At 47.5% G+C, this 20,266-nt stretch overlaps 1 protein-coding gene across 5 annotated transcripts in view; it reads left to right on the top strand.

Moving 5' to 3' along the window:
• The first annotated feature begins 2,130 nt into the window (after positions 1-2,130).
• Positions 2,131-20,266, top strand: part of Otof (otoferlin) — a 96,844-nt gene continuing 78,708 nt past the window's right edge. For all 5 annotated transcript variants that reach the window (XR_013113278.1, XM_034514079.2, XM_034514082.2 and 2 more), the window contains exon 1: positions 2,131-2,309. Coding sequence is in view for 4 of the 5 variants with exons in the window: in XM_034514079.2 (XP_034369970.1) it covers positions 2,231-2,309 (79 nt within the window). In the remaining variant the exon portion in view is untranslated. The remainder of the gene's footprint in view (positions 2,310-20,266) is intronic.

Genomic DNA, 20,266 nt, shown 5'->3' on the forward strand with positions numbered 1-20,266 from the left:
GTGTGTGTACTATAGCTCACAGAAGAGCAGTTTATCTTTTCCTACCAAGTGTGTCCCCAGGATCAAACTCTAGTCATCAGGCTAGCAGCAGGAACCTGCTGGGCCATCCTATCAGCCCAAAGCCTGTAGACTTTTAGACAGGCCTCTGAGCTTCCAAGCCCTGTCGGTATTAGTTGGACATCTTGCCACGTCTTGAACACAAGATGCCCTGTGAAGATCTTGGGTGAAAGGAGTCATCAGGGGAGATCCATGTGCAGCACCCCCAGGCCAGTGATACCTGGATCAGGAGACACTCCGGAGTGCAGATGCAGAGTCACCCCTGGGAATGAACCCCCAATGAGCCAGCCAGGAGGCAGGGGCAAGACAGGGGACACCTTACCAAGAGTGAGCCACAAGAGCAAAGGTATGTAGTCCCCAGGGTCAGGGAACCCAGCCCCAAGTGCCCCTTTTCCTACAAGCCCTTCCTGAAAGAGCAGATAGGCAGTCTTCTGTTGTCCCTTGGATATTCCTCTACAGATATCCCTCTGCAACCTCTAGAAGCTGATTAGAGCAGGAAACAAGATGGCTCTCCTCCCACTGGAAACCACCCATCAACTGTCACCTCCTCCAGTTCTTTGTCCCCAGACTGGGATGGGTAGGCTAGTGTCCTGACTCTTATACACTTCCTAGCTAGCACAGAAGAAGCCCCCGTGACCCCTCATTAGAGCATCTCTAGTCATGATCCCTCATTTCAGGACCAGCTGCCTGAAATGCAAAACTATGGCCCCAGGACAGAGCACCAGAACCTAGCATCTAGCATCCCAGGGCCACAAACAGTGCAGGGGTGCAGGGCCAGGCCGCCAGTGCATTGTTATTTCTAATGCTTGGACTTAACAGGGGCCAGCCCTTGGGAACCTCCTCTACGCTGCCTAATACAAGCTGCCTTTCAGACTCCCAGACTCTAGGGGAGAGAGAGAGACAGAGAGAGAGAGAGAGAGAGAGAGAGAGAGAGAGAGAGAGAGAGGATGTGTGTATCCAGGCTCTAGATGATTCCCCCCCCACCCCATGTGTGTGTGTGTGTGTGTCCAGACTCTAAGTGATTCTCACTGTCTCTGTCTTTGTCTGTCTGCCTCTCTCTGTCTCCCTCTGTCTCTCTGTCTGTCTCTGTCTGTGTGTGTGTGTCTCTTTCTCTGTCTCTCTGTCTCTGTCTCTCTCTCTCTCTCTCTCTCTCTCTCTCTCTCTCTCTCTCTCTCTCTCTCTCTCTCTCTCTGTGTGTGTGTAGTGAGTAGGCATACGGATGTGTTTGTGTTTATGTGTGGAAACCTGAGGTCAACCTCAGCTGTCTTCCTTATTTATTTATTTATTTACTGATTCAACTTATTTATTTAAAGGCAGGTCTCTTTGCTGAACCTGGAGCTTATCGATTCAGATAGCTTGGCTGGCCATTAAACTCCAGGGATTCTCCTGTCTTCACCCTTCTGTCACGCCAGAGCTAGATTAGAAGCCCTTGCCCCTGCACCCACCTTTAACATAGGCTCTGGAATCCGAACTCAGATCCTCATGTGTGGCAGACACTTTACCGACTGAGGCATCTCCCTTGCCCCTGGTTGAGACACAGCATGATTTATCCAGAGAAGTCTGGCCTGGCCTGTCCATGTTCTCCAACACCGGGGTGCCTTCTGTGCATCCGCAGCCCTGTGGTTAGCTAGACAGAACAGGAGATGCCATGGATACTGCCCAAGAGACCAATGCCCCATCCACGCTCAGATCATGAATGTCCAGATCCCCATGAGCAGTGCCCTGACCCCGCTCCTCATCTTCATGCCCTCTGCAGTCTCTTGGCTCTGAGTGGCATAGCTTTCTCAGCCCTGCCAAGTGGCAGGGGCTTCCATTCAAGGACCTGGGAGAAGACACCTGAAGCTGGACAGGGCTTTATCTAGGGGCTGGTGCTGCTGATTAATGAATTTATTGTGCACTCCTGGGCTACTAGCTGGGTGAACAACAACAACAACAACACACACACACATGCACACTACACACACGCTGGGCTGACAACTCAAAGGGGCGGGGCTGGCAGGGCTGCGCGGCTCTGATGAGCTGAAGGAGCAGCTTGCTTTGGTTGCCTTGGTCTCTGTGGGCAGCAGCAGGAGGAGGCGGCAGCAGCCAGAGAAGAGAGAGGCGTGTGAGCCATACTCCACCAGCGAGAGCTTCTTTCCGCTACTCTGGCACTGCCCAGGCTCTCCCCAGCAGCATGGCCCTGATCGTCCACCTCAAGACTGTCTCAGAGCTTCGAGGCAGAGGTGACCGGATCGCCAAAGTCACTTTCCGAGGTAAGGAAGCCCCTGTCTCAGGAGGATACCAGTTCTGCAAGCTGGCTCAGCCCATATTCTGTGAGCTGTTAGGGATGAGAGAGGACTGGGAGGAGGGATGGCAAAGTTCTAGCAGGAACCGTGGCTACACGGCTTCTTAAGAGTGGCCACCTGCCCATGGCCTGGCCAGCCTTTAGGTTCCATATGATCCCCCTGGGCCAGCATGCCAGGGTCCTGGCAGAGTGCAGATTCTTGGCTCAGTGAGGGCTCCATCCCTGTGGTCACACAGACCCAGGACTAACAGTCCCAGCCCAGCACCTTCTTGGGACCCCTTTTCTACCACTACCCACAGACTGGCTTCTGTCTGCTAAATAGGAGTCTGTGCCTGAAAAGACCAGAGTGGCTGGTAGAAGCCATGGCAGCCAGTGGTACTTTGCCTTCCAGTGTGATTAGGATATTGTTGGCTTTTCTAGACCTTCTACATTTCTAGACAGAGACATTACTCCGGCTGCTCCTCCGTGGACTCCTCCTAGCCTCCTCCTTCAGCTCGTGTATTATGACCTATTGTGTACTCAATCTGGGGGCCAGAAATGTGAAGATGAGTGTGAGACAGGCCCTATCCTAAAGAGTCACATCTGATGAGGTAGGGGAAGCAGTTAGCAAGCAGGCACAAGAGCATGATGCAGAGCACAAGGGGACCTGATTACGCTAACCAAGACTGGGAGCTAGCAGTCAGAGAAGGCTTCCAGGAGGAAGCAATGTTCCATTGCTGGCTGAGAGAGATCAGCAGAGGGAGCAAGCAAAGGGAAGGATGGCATGTGAGGCATTGGGAACAGTGTCCCCCACGGCTGGGAGCAGAGTTGGAGAAAGGAAAGGCAGAGGCTATGTGAGCCGGAGCTCAGAGAGGGTGTAGCAGTTTGGTTCCAAAGAGGTGAGTAGCTGAAGCTGGGCTTTATCCAGGGCATCTGGCAGTCCCTGGGAAATACAAGATCGAGCTTATCTCTGTGCCCACCCACCTCTGTAAAAATTCAGCCTGCCTAGCCTCTTTGACCAGGGTCAATGTGCCCTTCTCCAGTGGGGCGTCATCTCCCCAACAGGGGTCACAGGAAAGGAACTATGGCCCAGGATGTACACTGTCCCTACAGGTCGGCCAGGAGGGAGATATGAGAAGGGCAAGTCACTAGACATTCCAATAGGTGTCTTCAGGGATCCTGTGTTACCCACTCAGACCCTGGGCTCTCCACCTGCAGCCTGCTGTTTGCAGAGCAGGAGGAAATTCCAACTATGTCTACTGGTGAGAGCAAGGCCAGCAGAAGGGACCAGAGAGTGGACTGGACCACCTACTGCATTGCTGGCCACCCCAGTGGTTGCTTTCTCTGCAGAAGCCTAGCTCTCCGTGAGCCACCTACTGGCTTGTGCTGGCTTGTGCTGGCTTGTGCTGGCTTGTGCTGGCTTGTGCTGGCTTGTGCTGGCTTGTGCTGGCTTGTGCTGGCTTGTGCTGGCTTGTGCTGGCTTGTGCTGGCTTGTGCTGGCTTGTGCTGGCTTTAGAAGAACAAGTACATCCTATGCTCCACACATAGCCCTGGGCCTGATTCTTGGCCTAGGATACTCGGGGGTTACAGTTGTAATACCACAGACCGGGCTGAGCAGGGCCTGTCTCCTTCCCAGAAAGAGAAACCAGTGTCCAGAGAGACGGCCAGTGAGTTAGTGAGGGATAGGTACAGCGGCCCAACTGTCATGTCTTCATCCTGGCTCCCCAGTCCTATACTCTTGTCTGTCTCTTCCAGAGCCCACAAGGAGTGGGCATCCTGTCCATCAGAGACTTGTGGGTTTTTTTTTTTTTTTCTTTTTCTCTTTGCAGGGGGCAGTGTTAGGAAGCTGAATCCAGGGTCTCCCGCACACTAGATAAGCTCTCCACTGCTGAACCATACGTGTACCTCCCCTTTCTAGCCTTCAGTTCACTCTATAGCCCAGGCAGGCCTTGAGCTACACTCCTCCTGCCTCAGCCTCTCGGATAGCTGAGACTACAGGCCTGCCCATCAGGGCCAGCTTTTCACCTCTTCCTTTGAGCTGCCAAGCCAAACCCCCAGGAATCAGGCTGTCTGTAACACACGCTCTCCTCATAGTCAGAGGCGGAACTCCTGGAGCAAGAGGTGAGGAATGGGCAGCAGGAACAAGAAAGACTGCAGTCAGACTTCCAAAAGGAGCACGCTCAGACATTCACCAGATACACAGCAGGTGGTAACTACGGGCACCCCCAAAGCACCAGCTAACACTGCCATTTCTGAGGGAACTGACCAGTATCACATGCTTTTCTGACATCTACCACCCATGTTCAAACCACACTGTACTGGGGAAAAAATAGGAAATAGAACTTACTGTGCCACCCTCATTGCTTCAAAACTCAAATAAAGTCGGCAACAGATGGGGTGAGGGGCCAGTGTGGGACCTAGGGGTGAAGGAAAGGAAGGTCCTGCCCTGAAAAGTTGCAAGGAAACAAAGAGGCATGGGCTCCACCCTGCCTCACCAGGCATGGCCACCCTGGGCTTCCCAGCAGCAGTGTAGCTGGGATCCAGTAGCCCCCGTTGCATGGAGGGGCCTCCAGCCTGCAGGAGCCCGCTCAGGCACAGGTCGGGTGCAGGACGCTTGTTGGCTTCCAGTTTCTCTGTTCTAGAACTCACCAGAGCCACAGAATGCAGGGCGGGAGCTGTCTGCCTGCCTGTCTGCCTGTCTGTCTGCTTTTCTGCCTTGTGCTCAGCCCCTGTGATCCCGCCTCCCCCTCACCCCCCCCCCCGCCAGATCCCACTGGTAGCTTGTCTTCTCTACACTCCTCTCCTGAGCCTTCTTGCCAAAACACAAGGTTGAGAACCTTCCAGTCGTCCACTTGTTCACCTGGACTGCCTGCTGGTACGGAGGTCCTCTGTAGTGAGGCAGAGGTTCATCAGATGTGGGGGTTCATCTTTACACCCACACCCCAGCTTCTGCCCCCACTACACTGAATGCTGATTCCCGAGATACCAAGGGTTTCTTGCCTGAGACTGTGTACTTCTTTGTTGTAGAATGACCCCCATCCTCCGCCTTACAAATCTCCATCTTGTGCACACTTCAAGGTCCACCTCCCCCAGGAAGCCTTCCCTCTCCCTTCCATATTTGTACATCCTCCTGAAGCTCTGCCATAGTGGGCACAGGTCACACTCTGTGAGCTATGCTACCTCCTGAGGACCCTCAAGGCAGAGAGCAGAACTCAGCTGAGCCGCTAGCAGCCAGCATAATAGCAGAAATGACCTCCTTCTCTGAGATCTCTAGATTTTTGTTTATTTGTTGGTGTTTTGAGACAGGATCTCATGTAGCCCAGGCTGACCTTGAACTCTCTGTAGTTGAGGATGACAGGATTACAAACACACAGTACCATGTACCACACTTTTCATACTTTTCTTCCACTGTGGCCCTGTCACCCCCTGGCTTAGCTCAGCTGTAAATGTCAGCAGATCTATATGCTATAGGATATACCCAGATGAAAAGAGGTCTCAGGGGCCAAGAGCCAAGAACACTGGCTCACTTTCTTTCTATCAGCCTCTAGCTCAGAGAAGCTTCAGGGTCCAGGAGGAAGGCTGACTTTATCCTTCATGAAATGTTGGGGTGGTCCAACCCAGTAACCATGCCACTCAGAGCCCCAGCAGTCAGGGAGTGCTGCCTGTAAGGGAGGAGAAAATGGCCTGGAAAAGCAGCTTCTAGCTGGGTCTTGAATGGCATCTCTGCATAAGTAGATACAGGAGACATGAGGATGGGCTGTTGGAGACAAAACTTCTCTAGATGGGGGAGCAAAGTGGACTCCCAGCCAGAAGAACAGCTGGGAAGCCAGCCCCGTGGTCAGAGGCAGGGAGACGGGCGTAAGTGTGCACTGTGGACAAGATTTACCCTTGAGGGTTTGTATGTTTTGTGAATATGACTTCTTTCTGGAACCGTCTTTGCCATCCCCAGCAAGGGAGTCAGACTATCCAAGGCCCCCATCCTCTGTATTTCCCCGAATGCCTATGCCATCCTAGCACCTCGGCTTTTGAAGAATGGGCAGGTGTTTCTCTTTCTGAAGGCAGAAGACAGAGGGGCTCCCCAGGAACAGCAGCTGCAACTATTGCAGTGTGGGCACAGTGCTGGGCTTTTGACATAGCTACAAGGAAAATATTTCCAGCATCCTCTCACTCCTCTAACACACGGGGTTAAACCCCAGGGTGTCAAGAGCGCCTCCTTTTCTTCCTCCTCCTTCCATCCTCCTCCCCTTCCTCTTCTCCTCCTTCTGCTTCCTCCTCTTCCTCTTCTTCTTCTTCCCCCTCCCCTCCTCCTCTTCCTCCTCTTCTTCCTTCTCTTCTTCCTTATCCTCCTCCTCCCCTCTTCCTCTCTCCTCCCTTCCTCATCCTCTTCCTCTTCCTCCTCTTCTTCCTCCTCCTCCCCCCCCTTCCCCCCTTCCCCTGAGTAAGCCCAAGCAGATGCAGACCTGGTAGGGAGCAGATATTCCACCCAGAACATTCCCTAGGCCCTCCTGCTTTGATAGAAGAAGGTATTTTCATGCTATGAAAATGACTGTAAAATCATCTTCTGCTATAAAGGCATGCAGTGAACGCTGCTGGAAATGTACAGAGAGAGAGCCGACCTGCAAATGATTCCCCAGAGCGTGAAGGCTCACTTATCACGTCCATCTCTACTGGCAACAAAAAAGCTACCTTCTCCTACCTACACCCACTCCTTGGTCAGACAAAAAATTATAACAAAAAGCTTCAAATATATGCAAGAGGAGGGAACATAATCCCTTGCAGTTTTGACACCCTCAGCTCATGGCCCATTCTGTTCAAGATCCCCCTTCTAATTCCCTCATGCCAATTATCCTGAAAAAAAAAAACCATCTATTATTTTATCTAGAAATATTCAAGTTATAGATATTTTTAAAAAACATATATTTTACTGTTCCTTAAAAATGAGCAATTTCCAAGCACTCAGTCCATGTCAGTTTCTTTTGTCTCCTCCATGATCTAAATTGTTTTCCAGCTCAGGGAAAGCTTCTTTTACTGTGTCTTGTGAATCAAGTAGTTAATCATCCACTCACCCAGTCTTTCATTCATCCACAAATAGTATTTGAGAACCATCCATGTGCCAAACACTGCTCTAGATCTTGGGGGTGGTCTCTGTGCAGCCTGAGGGTGGTGATGATCCCACCCTGAGAGACCCTCATGCCTTCCTAGCTCTTTAAGTGTTAACAAGGTATCCCTATGCACCACTCTTCAGGAAGGTAAACCACTCCCTACCACAGAGAAAGATAGATGCCCTGGATTCCCCCTGTCTTAGGGTTTCTATTACTATAATGAAGCACCATGACCAAAAAGCATAGCGTTGGGGAGGAAAGGGTTTATCTGGCTTGCACTTCCATATTGCTGTTCATCACCAAAGGAAGTCAGGATAAGAACTCACACAGGGCAGGAACCTGGAGGCAGGAGCTGATGCAGAGGCTATGGAAGGTGCTGCTTACTGGCTTGCTTCCCCTGGCTTGCTTTCTTATAGAACCCAGGACTATCAGCCAAGGGGTAACACCACCCACAATTAAGAAAATGACTTACGCCCAGATCTTACAGAGGCATTATCTCAATTAAGGTTTCCCTTCATTCAAATAACTCTAGTTTGTGTCGTGTTGACACAGACCAGCCAGCACATCCTCCAAAACTGCTCCATGAGATGGCGCAGCCTTAGTTGAATGTTTAGTCACCCACCTCAGGGAGCAGCAAACAACACTATAGCAAGAAGGTAGACCACCCCATACCACACAGGCAGAGGTAGTCATATTGCTGCACAGGCATGCAGATCTCACACAGATCCATGATTGACAGTTCTAGCAAAATCCCCTTCAATAGAATATCCTGTGATACTCTCACCCATTAATGGTTCCATCTTAGTTATTATTATTTTTTATTATTTTTGTGTGTATGGATGTTTTGTTTGGGCGTAACTCTAGGTACCATCTGCATACTTCATACCTACTGAGGCCAGAAGAGGGTTTCAGATGCAGTAGAACTGGAGTTACAGCACAGAGGGTTGTGAACCACCATGTGGTTGCTGGGAATTGAACCCAGGTCCTCTGGAAGAGCAGCTGGTAATCTTAACCACTGAGCTGTCTCTCCAGCCCCTGCATATTTTTTTAATTCGAAAGTTTAGGATGAAATCAGCATTTTGCTTGTAATGATGCTTTTGCTCCGTTCGAAAATGTGAACACAGTCATTCTCCCTTCGTGCCTTAAGTACCTGGCACAGAGAGCTCTCTGCACAGCTTGTGGTCCTTCTTCCTTGTCTGCCTCCATGATCCTGTCTAAAAAATGGGACCCAGTGACATCAACGCATGAAAGAAGGTTAGAGCTGCATCAGAAAAATGCAGTTCAGTAAGTTCAAATATGGCCTAAGATCCTTGCCCTATCCCACCACTCAGATGAGCTCTGTCTGAGTCTGACTTTCTGGGTGTCAGCAGGGTGAGGAAGGGGAAAGGGAAATGACCCTTGACTAACAGGAAATAAAGAATAGTGGCTGAGGGGCCTTCGCTTAGCCGGGAGTTGGAGCCCCAGGAAGTCTCCAGTCTCCCAAGCCCAGCTCTGTGAGCAGCTGGATTTTAGGATATGGTTTAAGGAGTTTGAGGACTACGCTTTTTTTTTTTTTTTTTTTTTTTTTTGGAGGCGGGGCAACTTATTTTGAGTTGAATTTCTTTGTTGTACTGTGCCATCACCTGTCAAAAAGAAAGAGAAGAGCACTCTGTATCAGCAAATGATGGGTTATTTCCAAAGGAAATTGCCAACAAGCAGACAAGAGAGTCATTAGGGAGATGGGTGACCTGACACATCCCTCCTCCAACATCACTCTAACAGGGTTTTTTGAGGTATTACACTTCTGAACTGAAGAATGAACACTTGTCTTAAATATCTAAGTTATTGTCATTGTGACAGGCAGTATGTGGCAGGACTCAAGTGCCACTACATTTCAAAAGACTGACACCCAGGCCTGGGAGATGGTTCAACAAGCTTGGTAACCAGAGTTTGAGCCACAGAACCCACACAGAGGTTGAAGGAGAAAACCAACTCCATAATGTTGTCTTCTGACCTCCACATGTGTGCGTGGCATGTGCAACCACATATGCATATCATACACATAGATAATTAAGAAAAAATAGACTGACATCCTGTACACTCACAGGGAGGTCCAACCTTTTAAAAATGGGATATTGTCATCTACAAATGTGTGGTGTATTCATAGCTACTGTGGAGCACAGACGGCCCACGGGTCTCAGGTTGGGCACATTCTGCACACGGTATGGTCTTTGGCTATAATGAAATTCATGATAAAATCAGTAGCATTATGATATCTTTTAAAGCTCAGAATATTTGAGAATTAAATAATCGTCTCCTAACTTGTGGACAAATAGCACCAATGAGACATTAGGAACCATCCGTGGCTGGGGCAGTAACACCGGGCGTGCCTGGCGCATGGCGTGCAGCTCTGGCTTTGACCCTTGCCTCCTCCTCACAAGCTCTAATTTTGCAAAAGCAGAGAGAAGTGCTGGAAAAGTGTGTGCTACACAAGCATGAGGACCCACACCCCACACCCACACAAAAGCCGGGCGGCCATGGAGGCCACCTCTAATCTCAGCGCTCGGGAAGTGGAGACACAATCCCTGGGAAAGCTGTCGAGCAGAGCAGCTGAATGGGATCAGCAAGCTCAGGTTCCAGGATAGACCCTGAATCCTCACATAAAAGGGAGAGCAACTGAGGAAGGACCAACCTCCGGCCTACACACACAAACCCTCACACACACACAGTCACACATACACACACACACAAACCCTCACACACACAGTCACACATACACACTCACACATACACTCACACATACACACACACATATACACTCACATACACAGTCACACATACACACACAGTCACACATACACATACACACACACAGTCATACATACACACACACACGCACACATACACAGTCATACACACACACACACACAGTTACACATACACACACACTCACACACACATACACACTCACACATACACTCACACATACACACACACATATACACTCACATACACAGTCACACATACACACACAGTCACACATACACATACACACACACAGTCATACATACACACACACACGCACACATACACAGTCATACACACACACACACACAGTTACACATACACACACACTCACACACACATACACACTCACACATACACTCACACATACACACACACATATACACTCACATACACAGTCACACACACAGTCACACATACACACACACACTCAGACATACAGTTATACACACATATACACAGTCACACATACACACACTCACATATACACACACATACACACTTACACACATACACATACATGCACACACTCACACATACATATTCACATGTACACACACACATACACGCACACATAGACTTAGATACACTCACATACACACTCACATGTACACACACAGACACTCACGCATAAATACACACACATAATCACACTCACATGCTTATACACACTCACATGCATACACACACACACACACACTTGTGTGTCCAATGGCTCTCATAAGCACAAATATAAAAATCACTTAACAAAATATCAGCCAACAGACAAGTAATAAAGACAGTGTATCATGACACACAAGTTTTATCCCAGAAAAGCAAAGTTGTATTTAAAATTATAAAATCAAAGCATTTTACCATGTAAACAAAATAAATAAGAAACACTACATGGTTCTACCCACAGATACATAAAAATCATTAGACAAAATTCAATACCCACTCAGCAAAGTAGAAATGGAGAAACTTCTTAATCAGATAAGGGACTACCCCAAAACTATATCCAGTAAACATCATGCTTACTCCACAAACCCCGAACCTTAAGATCACAGGTGAAACAAAGTTGTCTTCCGCTTATCTATCTGTCCATTACTAAGCGGCGCTCTAGCCAGTGCAACAAGACAGGAAAAACAAAACTCACACAGCTTGGGAAGGAAGAAAGGAAATTGCCTTTTTTCATGAAAACCTTACTGGCTTGGGTGGAAAAGCCCAAGAAACCTGTGTGAAGACGGTCTCAATGAGCGGAATTTAGCAACTTTTTAGGACATGGGATGGAGACGTACAAATATTTCTATAGAAAGAACCAGCTGTGGTGAAGAAATAAAAAAGTAGCCGGGCGGTGGTGGCACACGCCTTTAATCCCAGCACTTGGGAGGCAGAGGCAGGCAGATTTCTGAGTTTGAGGCCAGCCTGGTCTACAGAGTTAGTTCCAGGACAGCCAGGGCTACACAGAGAAACCCTGTCTCGAAAAACAAAACAAAACAAAACAAAAAAAGAAATAAAAAAGTAATTGCATTTACAATTGCATGAAGTATAAAATATTTGGAAATCAGTTTGCCAAGGACATTGGCATAAAAAAAAAAAATAAACAAAACACTGAGAGAAACGAAAGGACATCAAACACAGAGCAGACGTATTAGTCAGTGAGAGGAAAGTTCTTATGGTAAAGGCACCAGATCGCCATTAACTGATCTCTAGAATGAGCTCAGTCCCAACAAAATCTACAGCGGGCTGGTTTGTAGACACCGGAAACTATTTTAAACTCCTGTGGGGATTCAGATGATCTAGGATAGCACAAACAACCCTGAAAACAGACACGGCTGGGAGTCTCACTATTTGATTAAAAGTCTATGACGTCACAGGAACTAAGTCAGTGTAGCGTTGGCCCAAGACTAGATTGCAGTCAATGGGGCAGAACACGGTACCCAGAGGTGGGTCTCATGAGCATGTGAATGATTCGAAGTAAGGTAATAGGTTTTTCAAAGGGCTAGAGACCTACATGGGAAAAATAAATTTATGCTCCTACATCATCCACCCACACGTATGAATCTAAGACGGATCGATCGCTAAAGCTAAACATTAAAGGGGGCTACAGAGCTGGGCAGAGTGGTGCACACCTTCATCCCGGCACTCGGGAGGCAGAGGCAGCTGAATCTTTGTGAGTTTGAGGTCAGCCTGATCTTTGTAGTGAGCACTGGGACAGCTAAGGCTACGTGGAGAGTTCCTTGTAAAAATCGGGGCAGGGTAACTGGGGAGATGGCTCAGACGTAGAATGTTTGCTGGGTAAACATGAGGAGCAGAGCTCAGATCCCCCCACCTGTGTGACAAGGATGGATGTGGTCTCACAGGCACCTGCAAGGAAAGCCAAGACAGAGAGGAGCAGACAGGAAGATGGGTGGAGTTTGCTGGCTGTCGATCTAGTGAAAACAAATTTAAAAAAAAACAAAGACAAAGCCATGAACTCTAAGTTCATTGAGAGATCCTGCTTCAAAGGAGTAACGTGGGAGGTGTTGGAGGGGGCACAGTGTGCTCTTCTCTGGCCTCTGCACATGCACGCAGGCATGCAACATGAACACAGGCATGTGCACACACCACACACATACACATACAAATTAAAATAAAATTTAAAATAAAGCTAAACAACAAAAAGACTATAAGCTTCTAGAAGAAATTTTAAAATGCATTTGTTATATTCTTAGATTACACAAAATTTTCCTAAAGAAAATACAAAAGCCACACATTGTAAAATACAAACCCAATAAATGAGATTTTCTAATAATTAAAAACTCCTATTCAACACAAAATGCAGTTAAGAATACAAGAAGTCAAGGCACACACTGGATGAAAACAAGACACACCAAATGCAAATCAATCAAAAGTCAAATGGGCAAACTTTTTAAAGTGTGCCAAAGACTTGAGCAGATTCTCATAGACTAAGCCCCAAACCCCAAAATGGTAATAAACATCACTAAAGACCAAGCATCAAAGTTACAGAAGCTGCTTGTCTCACAGGCACTACAAACAACCAGAAAAGCAAAAGTCTCACACTGACCAAATGGTTATGGACTGTGACATAGCTGGATTTTTTTTTTTAACTATATTACTGATAAGTTTGTGAAATACAGCCATCACTTTGGAAAACTCCTTAGCAGTTTCTGATAAACTTAAACAGATAGCTATCTATTGCACCTACAATTCTGCTCCTGGGCTTTCCCCCAAGAAAGGTGAAATTACATATCTACAAGAAGAGTTGTTTGTTGTTGTTTTATTCACAGCAGATTTACTGATATCAGCTGCTCCAGTTTGCTCTCCATTGCTGTGATGAGACATGGAACGAAGACAGCATGTGAGAGAAAGGGCTTGCTTGGCTTACAGGTTACAGTCCATCACTGAGAGAAGCCAAGACAGGCATGCGGCTCATTGGCTTGCTCTTCGTGGCTTGCCCAGTCTGCTTTCTTATACATACCAAGACCACCTTTGCCGAGGTGGCACCGTCCACAGTGGGCAGGACTCTCCTGTAACTATTGTTCACCAAGAAAATACTGCCCACGGGCATTACCACAGGCCAAGCTGATGGAGGTAATTCTTCAACTGAGGTCCTCTTTTCCCAGGAAACTCTAGTGTGACGACTTACGTTGACAAAACAAATGAACAGAACACAGAAGTGACCCATCTATCAGCAGAACAGCCCAGCAAACAGAGGTTTATCAATACAACAGAATATTGCCCAACAGTGAAAATAGATTGCCCCACCCTATGGATGAGATCTATACGAGAGGGTTGAGAGGACTAAAGGGAAAATGCATCTATATTGAACATGTCCTTGCCTCCGGTCAGAACTTCCTATGTAATATACTCTACTTACATTTATAAGCATTTACATTATATGTGTTATATGTGGTCTAGCAAAGGGAAGTACATGGAGAGATATGTGTGAATTAAATCCAAATGTTACAAGTCCCTGTGTATGGACTCCAGCATCCATAGATTTTAATATCCATAGGGCACTGGTTCCCAGAGCCCTCAGACCCTGAGAACAGCTATACCGATGTATGCATCAACATGAATGAGTCAGAAAAACATTGACCAAGAAGCCAGACACACAGAAAGCACACCTAGGGGCTGGAGGAAGAGCTCAGTTGGTAAAGTGCTTGCTCGGTAAGCACAAGGGCCTGGGTTTAATGCCTAGAACCCACCACACAGTGGCAAGTACTTAAAGTTCCAGTGCTGAGGAGGCTCCTAGGTCAGCCACTGGAGCCCACTTGTCACGTCCCAGGATGATGAGAGACCCTGTCTCAAAGGACACGGTGAACAACACTGGAGGAACAACTGCCAAGGCTGTTTCTCCTGACTACGTGTACACAAGTACTTGCACACACATGAACATGCACACACATGAACATGCACACACATGAACATGCACACACATGAACATGCACACACATGAACATGCACACACATGAACATGCACACACATGAACATGCACACACATGAACATGCACACACATGAACATGCACACAGGCACACACACACATACACAAAAGCACCTTCTATAGGAGACTATATAAATGATGTTTAAGATGGGAAAAACACCGGGGCAGGAGAGATGGCTCTGTGGTTAAAAGCACTTGTTGCTCTTGCAGAGGTCTAGAGTTCGTTCCCAGCACCCACATGGTGGCTCACACCTATTTATAACTCCAATTCCAGGCGATGTGATGTCATTCCCTGACCTCCAGGGGCATTGGGCATGCAGATCAAACCCTTATATGTGAAATAAAAGTAAATTTTTAAAAATTAAGATGAAATAAAAACAACCTTTGATGATAGAAATCGGAGCAGCTCCAGTGTTGTCAGGTTAAAGCTGACAGTGCCAGGTAGACATTAACTGGGAAGAGGGCTGGGAATATTTTTGGAGAACTGAAAATGTTCTGTATCTTGGCTGTGTGGTAATTAAAACATGTATGAGCATTTATTAAGACTCATTAAAATATACCCTTAAGATCTGTGGATGTAAATTTTACCTAGTTAAAAAAAAAAATCATAATCACACTTAAAATACCTAAAACTTGAATAATATTACAGGTGAGTGAAAAATTGTTTCTAATTATATGCTGCTAAAATTACACCATAAATGTGATTCATAGTAGAGGAGACAACGTTTATATTTAGCACGTGACTTAAAGGCCTAAAGCAACGCCAGAATTGTTCCGTAGAAAGGTGGCAGTTTTGCGCCTAGTAATAAAAGATACACAAACGTTGCTCTGAACGCTGCCCTCTCCCCGTTTCGTGAATGAAAAGACTAAGCCAAAGAGAAGTAACTGTGTGTGGAGGCATGTGTCTATCGAGTGGCAAGGCTGTTGCCAGAGCCATAACATCTGTCTACACCACTCAGGACAGAAAGATGGCTCAGCCCGTGAAGGTACTTCTGTCGCCAGCCTGGGGATATGAATTCAGGTCCTCGAATCCTTCTTGAGGTGGAAGGAGAGAACAAACTCCAGATGTCTTCTGACCTCCACATATACTCATGGGCTGCACCCCCACAACCATCATGCATTCGTACGCAGTAATACTAAATAAAACCTTTTCAATATCTGCATAACGGCCCTGTACTCATGGAGACTTGGCTTTATGCTTAGACATGCTTCAGAGAATCTTCTTCCTGACTGCCCCAAGGTTCCAAGGCGTTGGACTGGTTCAGCATGGTTATTCCCAGGTTACAGACGATGGTGGAGGAAGTGTTCCTCCATGGCCTGAGACCCTGTGAATGGGACCCCTGCTCCAGGGCTCTAGCCAGGCCCACCCACCCCTGCCAAAGTCTTGTCCTCTCCATTGCGTTCAGAGCTGTCATGCCCTGCTTCCCGCAGCTTGTGAAGGCAGCTATCCCTCCAAGGATGCAAGCTGACATGGTGTGGAGAGACTGAGGATGCAGCAGAGACTGCTCAGAGGGCTGCTGTGGAGTAACAGGAAGCACACAGCATCAGCGGAGGGGAGAGGGGGTTGGAGAACCCCACTGGGCCCATTTCAGGAAATGCACAGTGAAGCGGTGTTGCTTTTAAAGCATGCAAGAAAAGAATTAAGAAGGGACTGTGTGAGAAAGAGTATTCTGTTCAGTCTCTTGGGCCATATGGAGGAAGTGACCCGAGGGCTAGCTCCTAGCAAGATCAGGTTGAAGCTGGAATTTGTCTTGAGACTATCTTGCACTGTAGATGGTGACCAACCCAACCTGGACTCTCAGCACTAGACTTCCTCCTCCTCTTCCTCCTCTTCTTCCCCCTCCTCCTCCTCTTCTTCTTCTTCCTCCTCCTATTCTTCTTCTTCCTCCTCCTCCTCTTCTTCTTCCTCCTCCTATTCTTCTTCTTCTTCCTCCTCTTCCTCCTCCTCCTCCTCCCCTTCCTCCTCCTCCCCTTCCTCCTCCCCTTCCTCCTCCTCCCCTTCCTCCTCCTCCCCTTCTTCCTCCTCCTCTCCTCCTCCTCCTCTCCTCTTCTTCCTCCTCTTCTCTTCCTCCTCCTCTTCTCTTTCTCCTCTTCCTCCTCCTCCTCTTCCTCTTCCTTCTCCTCCTTTTTCTTTGTCTTTCTTAATGCAAGGTCTTATGTAGCCCAGGCTAGCCTTGAACTCTCTATGTATCTGTGCCAGCTAGTTCTTGTAAACGTGACACAAACTAGAGTCCCTTGAAAAGGGGACCCTCAGTTGAGCAACTGCTTCCACTAGATTGGCCTGTGGACATGTCTGTAGGTGTTCTCTTGACTGGTGATTGATGTGCGAGGGTCCAGCCCACTGTGGATGCTGCCGCCCTGGGCAGGTAGTCCTGGGATGTATTAGAAGGCAGGCTCTGCAAGCCATGTAGAGCAAACCAGTAAGCAGTGTTCCTCCATGGCCTCCAGATTCTTGCCTCAAGCGAGGTCCTGCCTTGGCTTCCCTCAGTGACAGACTGCAGTCTGTACACCAGACAAAATCTTTCCTCCACAGGCTTCTTTTGTCCAGTGTTTTAGTCACAGAAATGAAGAACCAAACTAATACAGTGGCTCAAGGGTGGCTTTGAACCCCTACTCCTCTGGACCCTACTTAGTTCTTCCTTCAATGGTTACGTCCTCGGGACTATATTTCTCCCGTCACCATCGGGACTCCCAGCTACATCAGGACCCCTTCCTTAGTTCTACATTCTTTGAAAATGTATATACATTCTTTCCTGGAATTCCCAGCTCACTGGCCAAGCGCTCGGAGATCTAGAACCTGTTATTCTTCTGTTATTTGTATTCAAGCCTGGGTAACTGCCGTCCTGACCTGCTAGACAGACTTCATCTCCCCCGCTTCTGTGCTCACAGTTCATGCCAGCAGCCTAATTCTACCTTACATAAAAGCTTCTCTGAGGCTGGCGTGTCTCTCCCTGTGGCTTGCAATAAGCTTCTAATGATTCTAATTATCTCAGTTCACCTTCATTCGGTGAGGGCTGAATGGCAGGGCTGACACAGACCGGGAGGGGAAGACCTCTTGTCACCTGTGGGAAAGAAGGAGCAGCCCTTCGTGCCTGTCTTGTCTCAAAGGTCTGCCTCTAGCAGGGCCAACTGAAACAGAGAACTCAGTCTGTGCAGGTGGCATATTCTGGGCGGTAAAATCACATCCCATGAGAAGCTAGGACATCAGCCACCCTGAACACTCAGCTCATCTGCATATAGGAGGGTAGCTTGGGGGTGGGGATTTTTAAATAGCAAATGAAATAAAGTTTTATTGTATCAAGATCCTGAACCCTCAAGTCGTGATGGGAATATCCGATGGTATGGTCCTTAATGACATTCTGAGCTCAGCTCTACGCTGAGTGGCTGGGGAGAGACTGTTTCAAACCAAATAGGAGGAAGTGGGGGTGCTGTTCAATTTTCCATCTAACCTCCTTCTCACCTGACCCCTCTCCACTCAAGGAAAAGGCCATTTTCTTTCAAGATTTATTTTCCATCTTTTCTGTGGCAAGAACGGGGATCAGGCATTAGGAATTTTTAATGGTTTTGTCTGAGACCATTTAAAATGAAGCTGAAATGTCAGTTTCTAAGACTGGCGGTGATGAAGTGGGTGGTGAGTGGGAATGAACTTGAGAGTGATGAGGTTCACAGTCTCCTGTGATACCTCGGAGGGCCCCTGGCTTCCCCCAGCGAAGACAAGACTGCTTGCTAATCCTTCCGAAACATAGCTCTTCCAAAGTGTGTTTTGTTTTCTCGGTGCATCTCTCTCTGCACTGTTTCCGCACGATTTGTTTAAGCAAATATTTATTTATCTTCCCATGAACGTATTACAGGTATATGGAGGGAGAGAGAGTTCAGCTCTCCTGCCGGAGACTATTCCTCACAGTTGCATCCCCAGAGCCCAAGACAATGAGGTTTTTAGTGCATCTCCAGGTGGAACTGAGCTATGATGCGTACACTCCACAGTGACTAATTTCACTGTGTTTCACGTCCCCTCCACAGGGCCACAAGAAACAACAGAGGAATGCTTCATGCACATTCAAACCCAAAAGCACCTCTCAGACCTCACGGCCCTCCCATGGCCGAGTTCCCCAGCTCTTCATTCCTGGAGACCCCAGAGAACAGCCATATCTGAGGCTCGTAAGGCCTTATTGGATGAAAAGGTCTTTGATTATTCAGAGCAGTGGGTCCTTGGGGAAGCCCAATGCACACCAGTACTCACCTGATTCTGCAGTTGTATTGTGAGTGTGTGGCCTGAGGGAGAAATTAACACAGGCGCAAAGCTCAGGTGTGATCACTCACGTGTCCCTCCCCTCCGTTGCCTGCCTTCAAAGGCTTGGTGGAGCTTCTTCTTTTCGATTTTTTTTCCCTTCTGTTTTGTCCCTGGATAGTGCTAAAGACTCTTTCCTGTCTTGTCTATTTATCTATTTTCTGTGTATACAACTTCTCTGAGTTTCAGCGTGTTGTCTTTATCTCAGATGCAACCAGGCAACCATTTCTACATGTCCCGGCCCCCTCCACATCACACATACACATAAACACACACATCACAATACACACTCACTTAGTACATGTCTTACACACACACACACACACACACACACACACACACAGAGAGAGAGAGAGAGAGAGAGAGAGAGAGAGAGAGAGAGAGATGTTTATGTGAACCCAACCTCAAAACCCCTGGCTTCCTGGTCAGGGGCCAGCCCTCCCTCCTGTGTCATAAAAGCTATTCAGCTCTTGGAAGTCTCTTATTAAACAGAATATAATGGCTGAGCCATTCTGTCCTGAGCATGGTGGCTCACACCTAGAGGACAGTTGAGTGTTCAAAGCAAGGCTATAGTGCCACACTGTTCAAAACCTACAGGATAAGGCCACTGAGGCCAGAGAATCAGAGTTCGTTCCTAAAGGGAACAAGCCTGGCCAAGCCTCTTTGCTCATCTCCCTCATCTGTGTCATGGCGAGGGCCAGGGGCTTATCCCACCTTTCCTTGGCCCAGTGCTTGTCAAGAAGGGTCTTCAAATCTTCTGGGAGAGGAGGGCACAGAATGTTTCCCTAATACCAAGTCACTTGGCCACCCAGCTATGGCCACCAATGACAGCCGATGCTAACTCCAAGACAGAATTATGTTCAAGTTAGGAAAAGGCTTCCATAAGATAGACTGCTGGTTGAAGTTGGTGAGGATTTAAATGTATTTCCCTTTTGATTACAAAAGTAAAGTATAATCTTTAAGAAAAAAGTCATACATATAGCCAGGGATACAAATCAGAGACAGTGTTTGTCTGGTATATACAAGGGCCTTGTTTGATTGTTAGACACACACACACAGCCAGACGAGATGGCACAAGCCTGACATCCCAGTGTTTAGAAGACTATGTCAAGTCTTGAGAGGTAAAGGTTAGCCTGAGCCACAGATAGAGTCTATCTCCAAGAAACAGCAAAACAAGCAAACAAGCAGAAAACTAAACAATAAAAAAATTATATATATATACATATGTATGTATATATATACGTATTATATATATACATATGTATATATATTACAGTAAAAGCCTGAAGCATGTATACATTTTGCAGTATCTACCCCTTGCTCCACAGAGATGGTCGTTTAGC

This window comes from Arvicanthis niloticus, chromosome 11 (genome assembly GCF_011762505.2).
Source record: "Arvicanthis niloticus isolate mArvNil1 chromosome 11, mArvNil1.pat.X, whole genome shotgun sequence".
Taxonomy (NCBI): Eukaryota; Metazoa; Chordata; class Mammalia; order Rodentia; family Muridae; genus Arvicanthis; species Arvicanthis niloticus.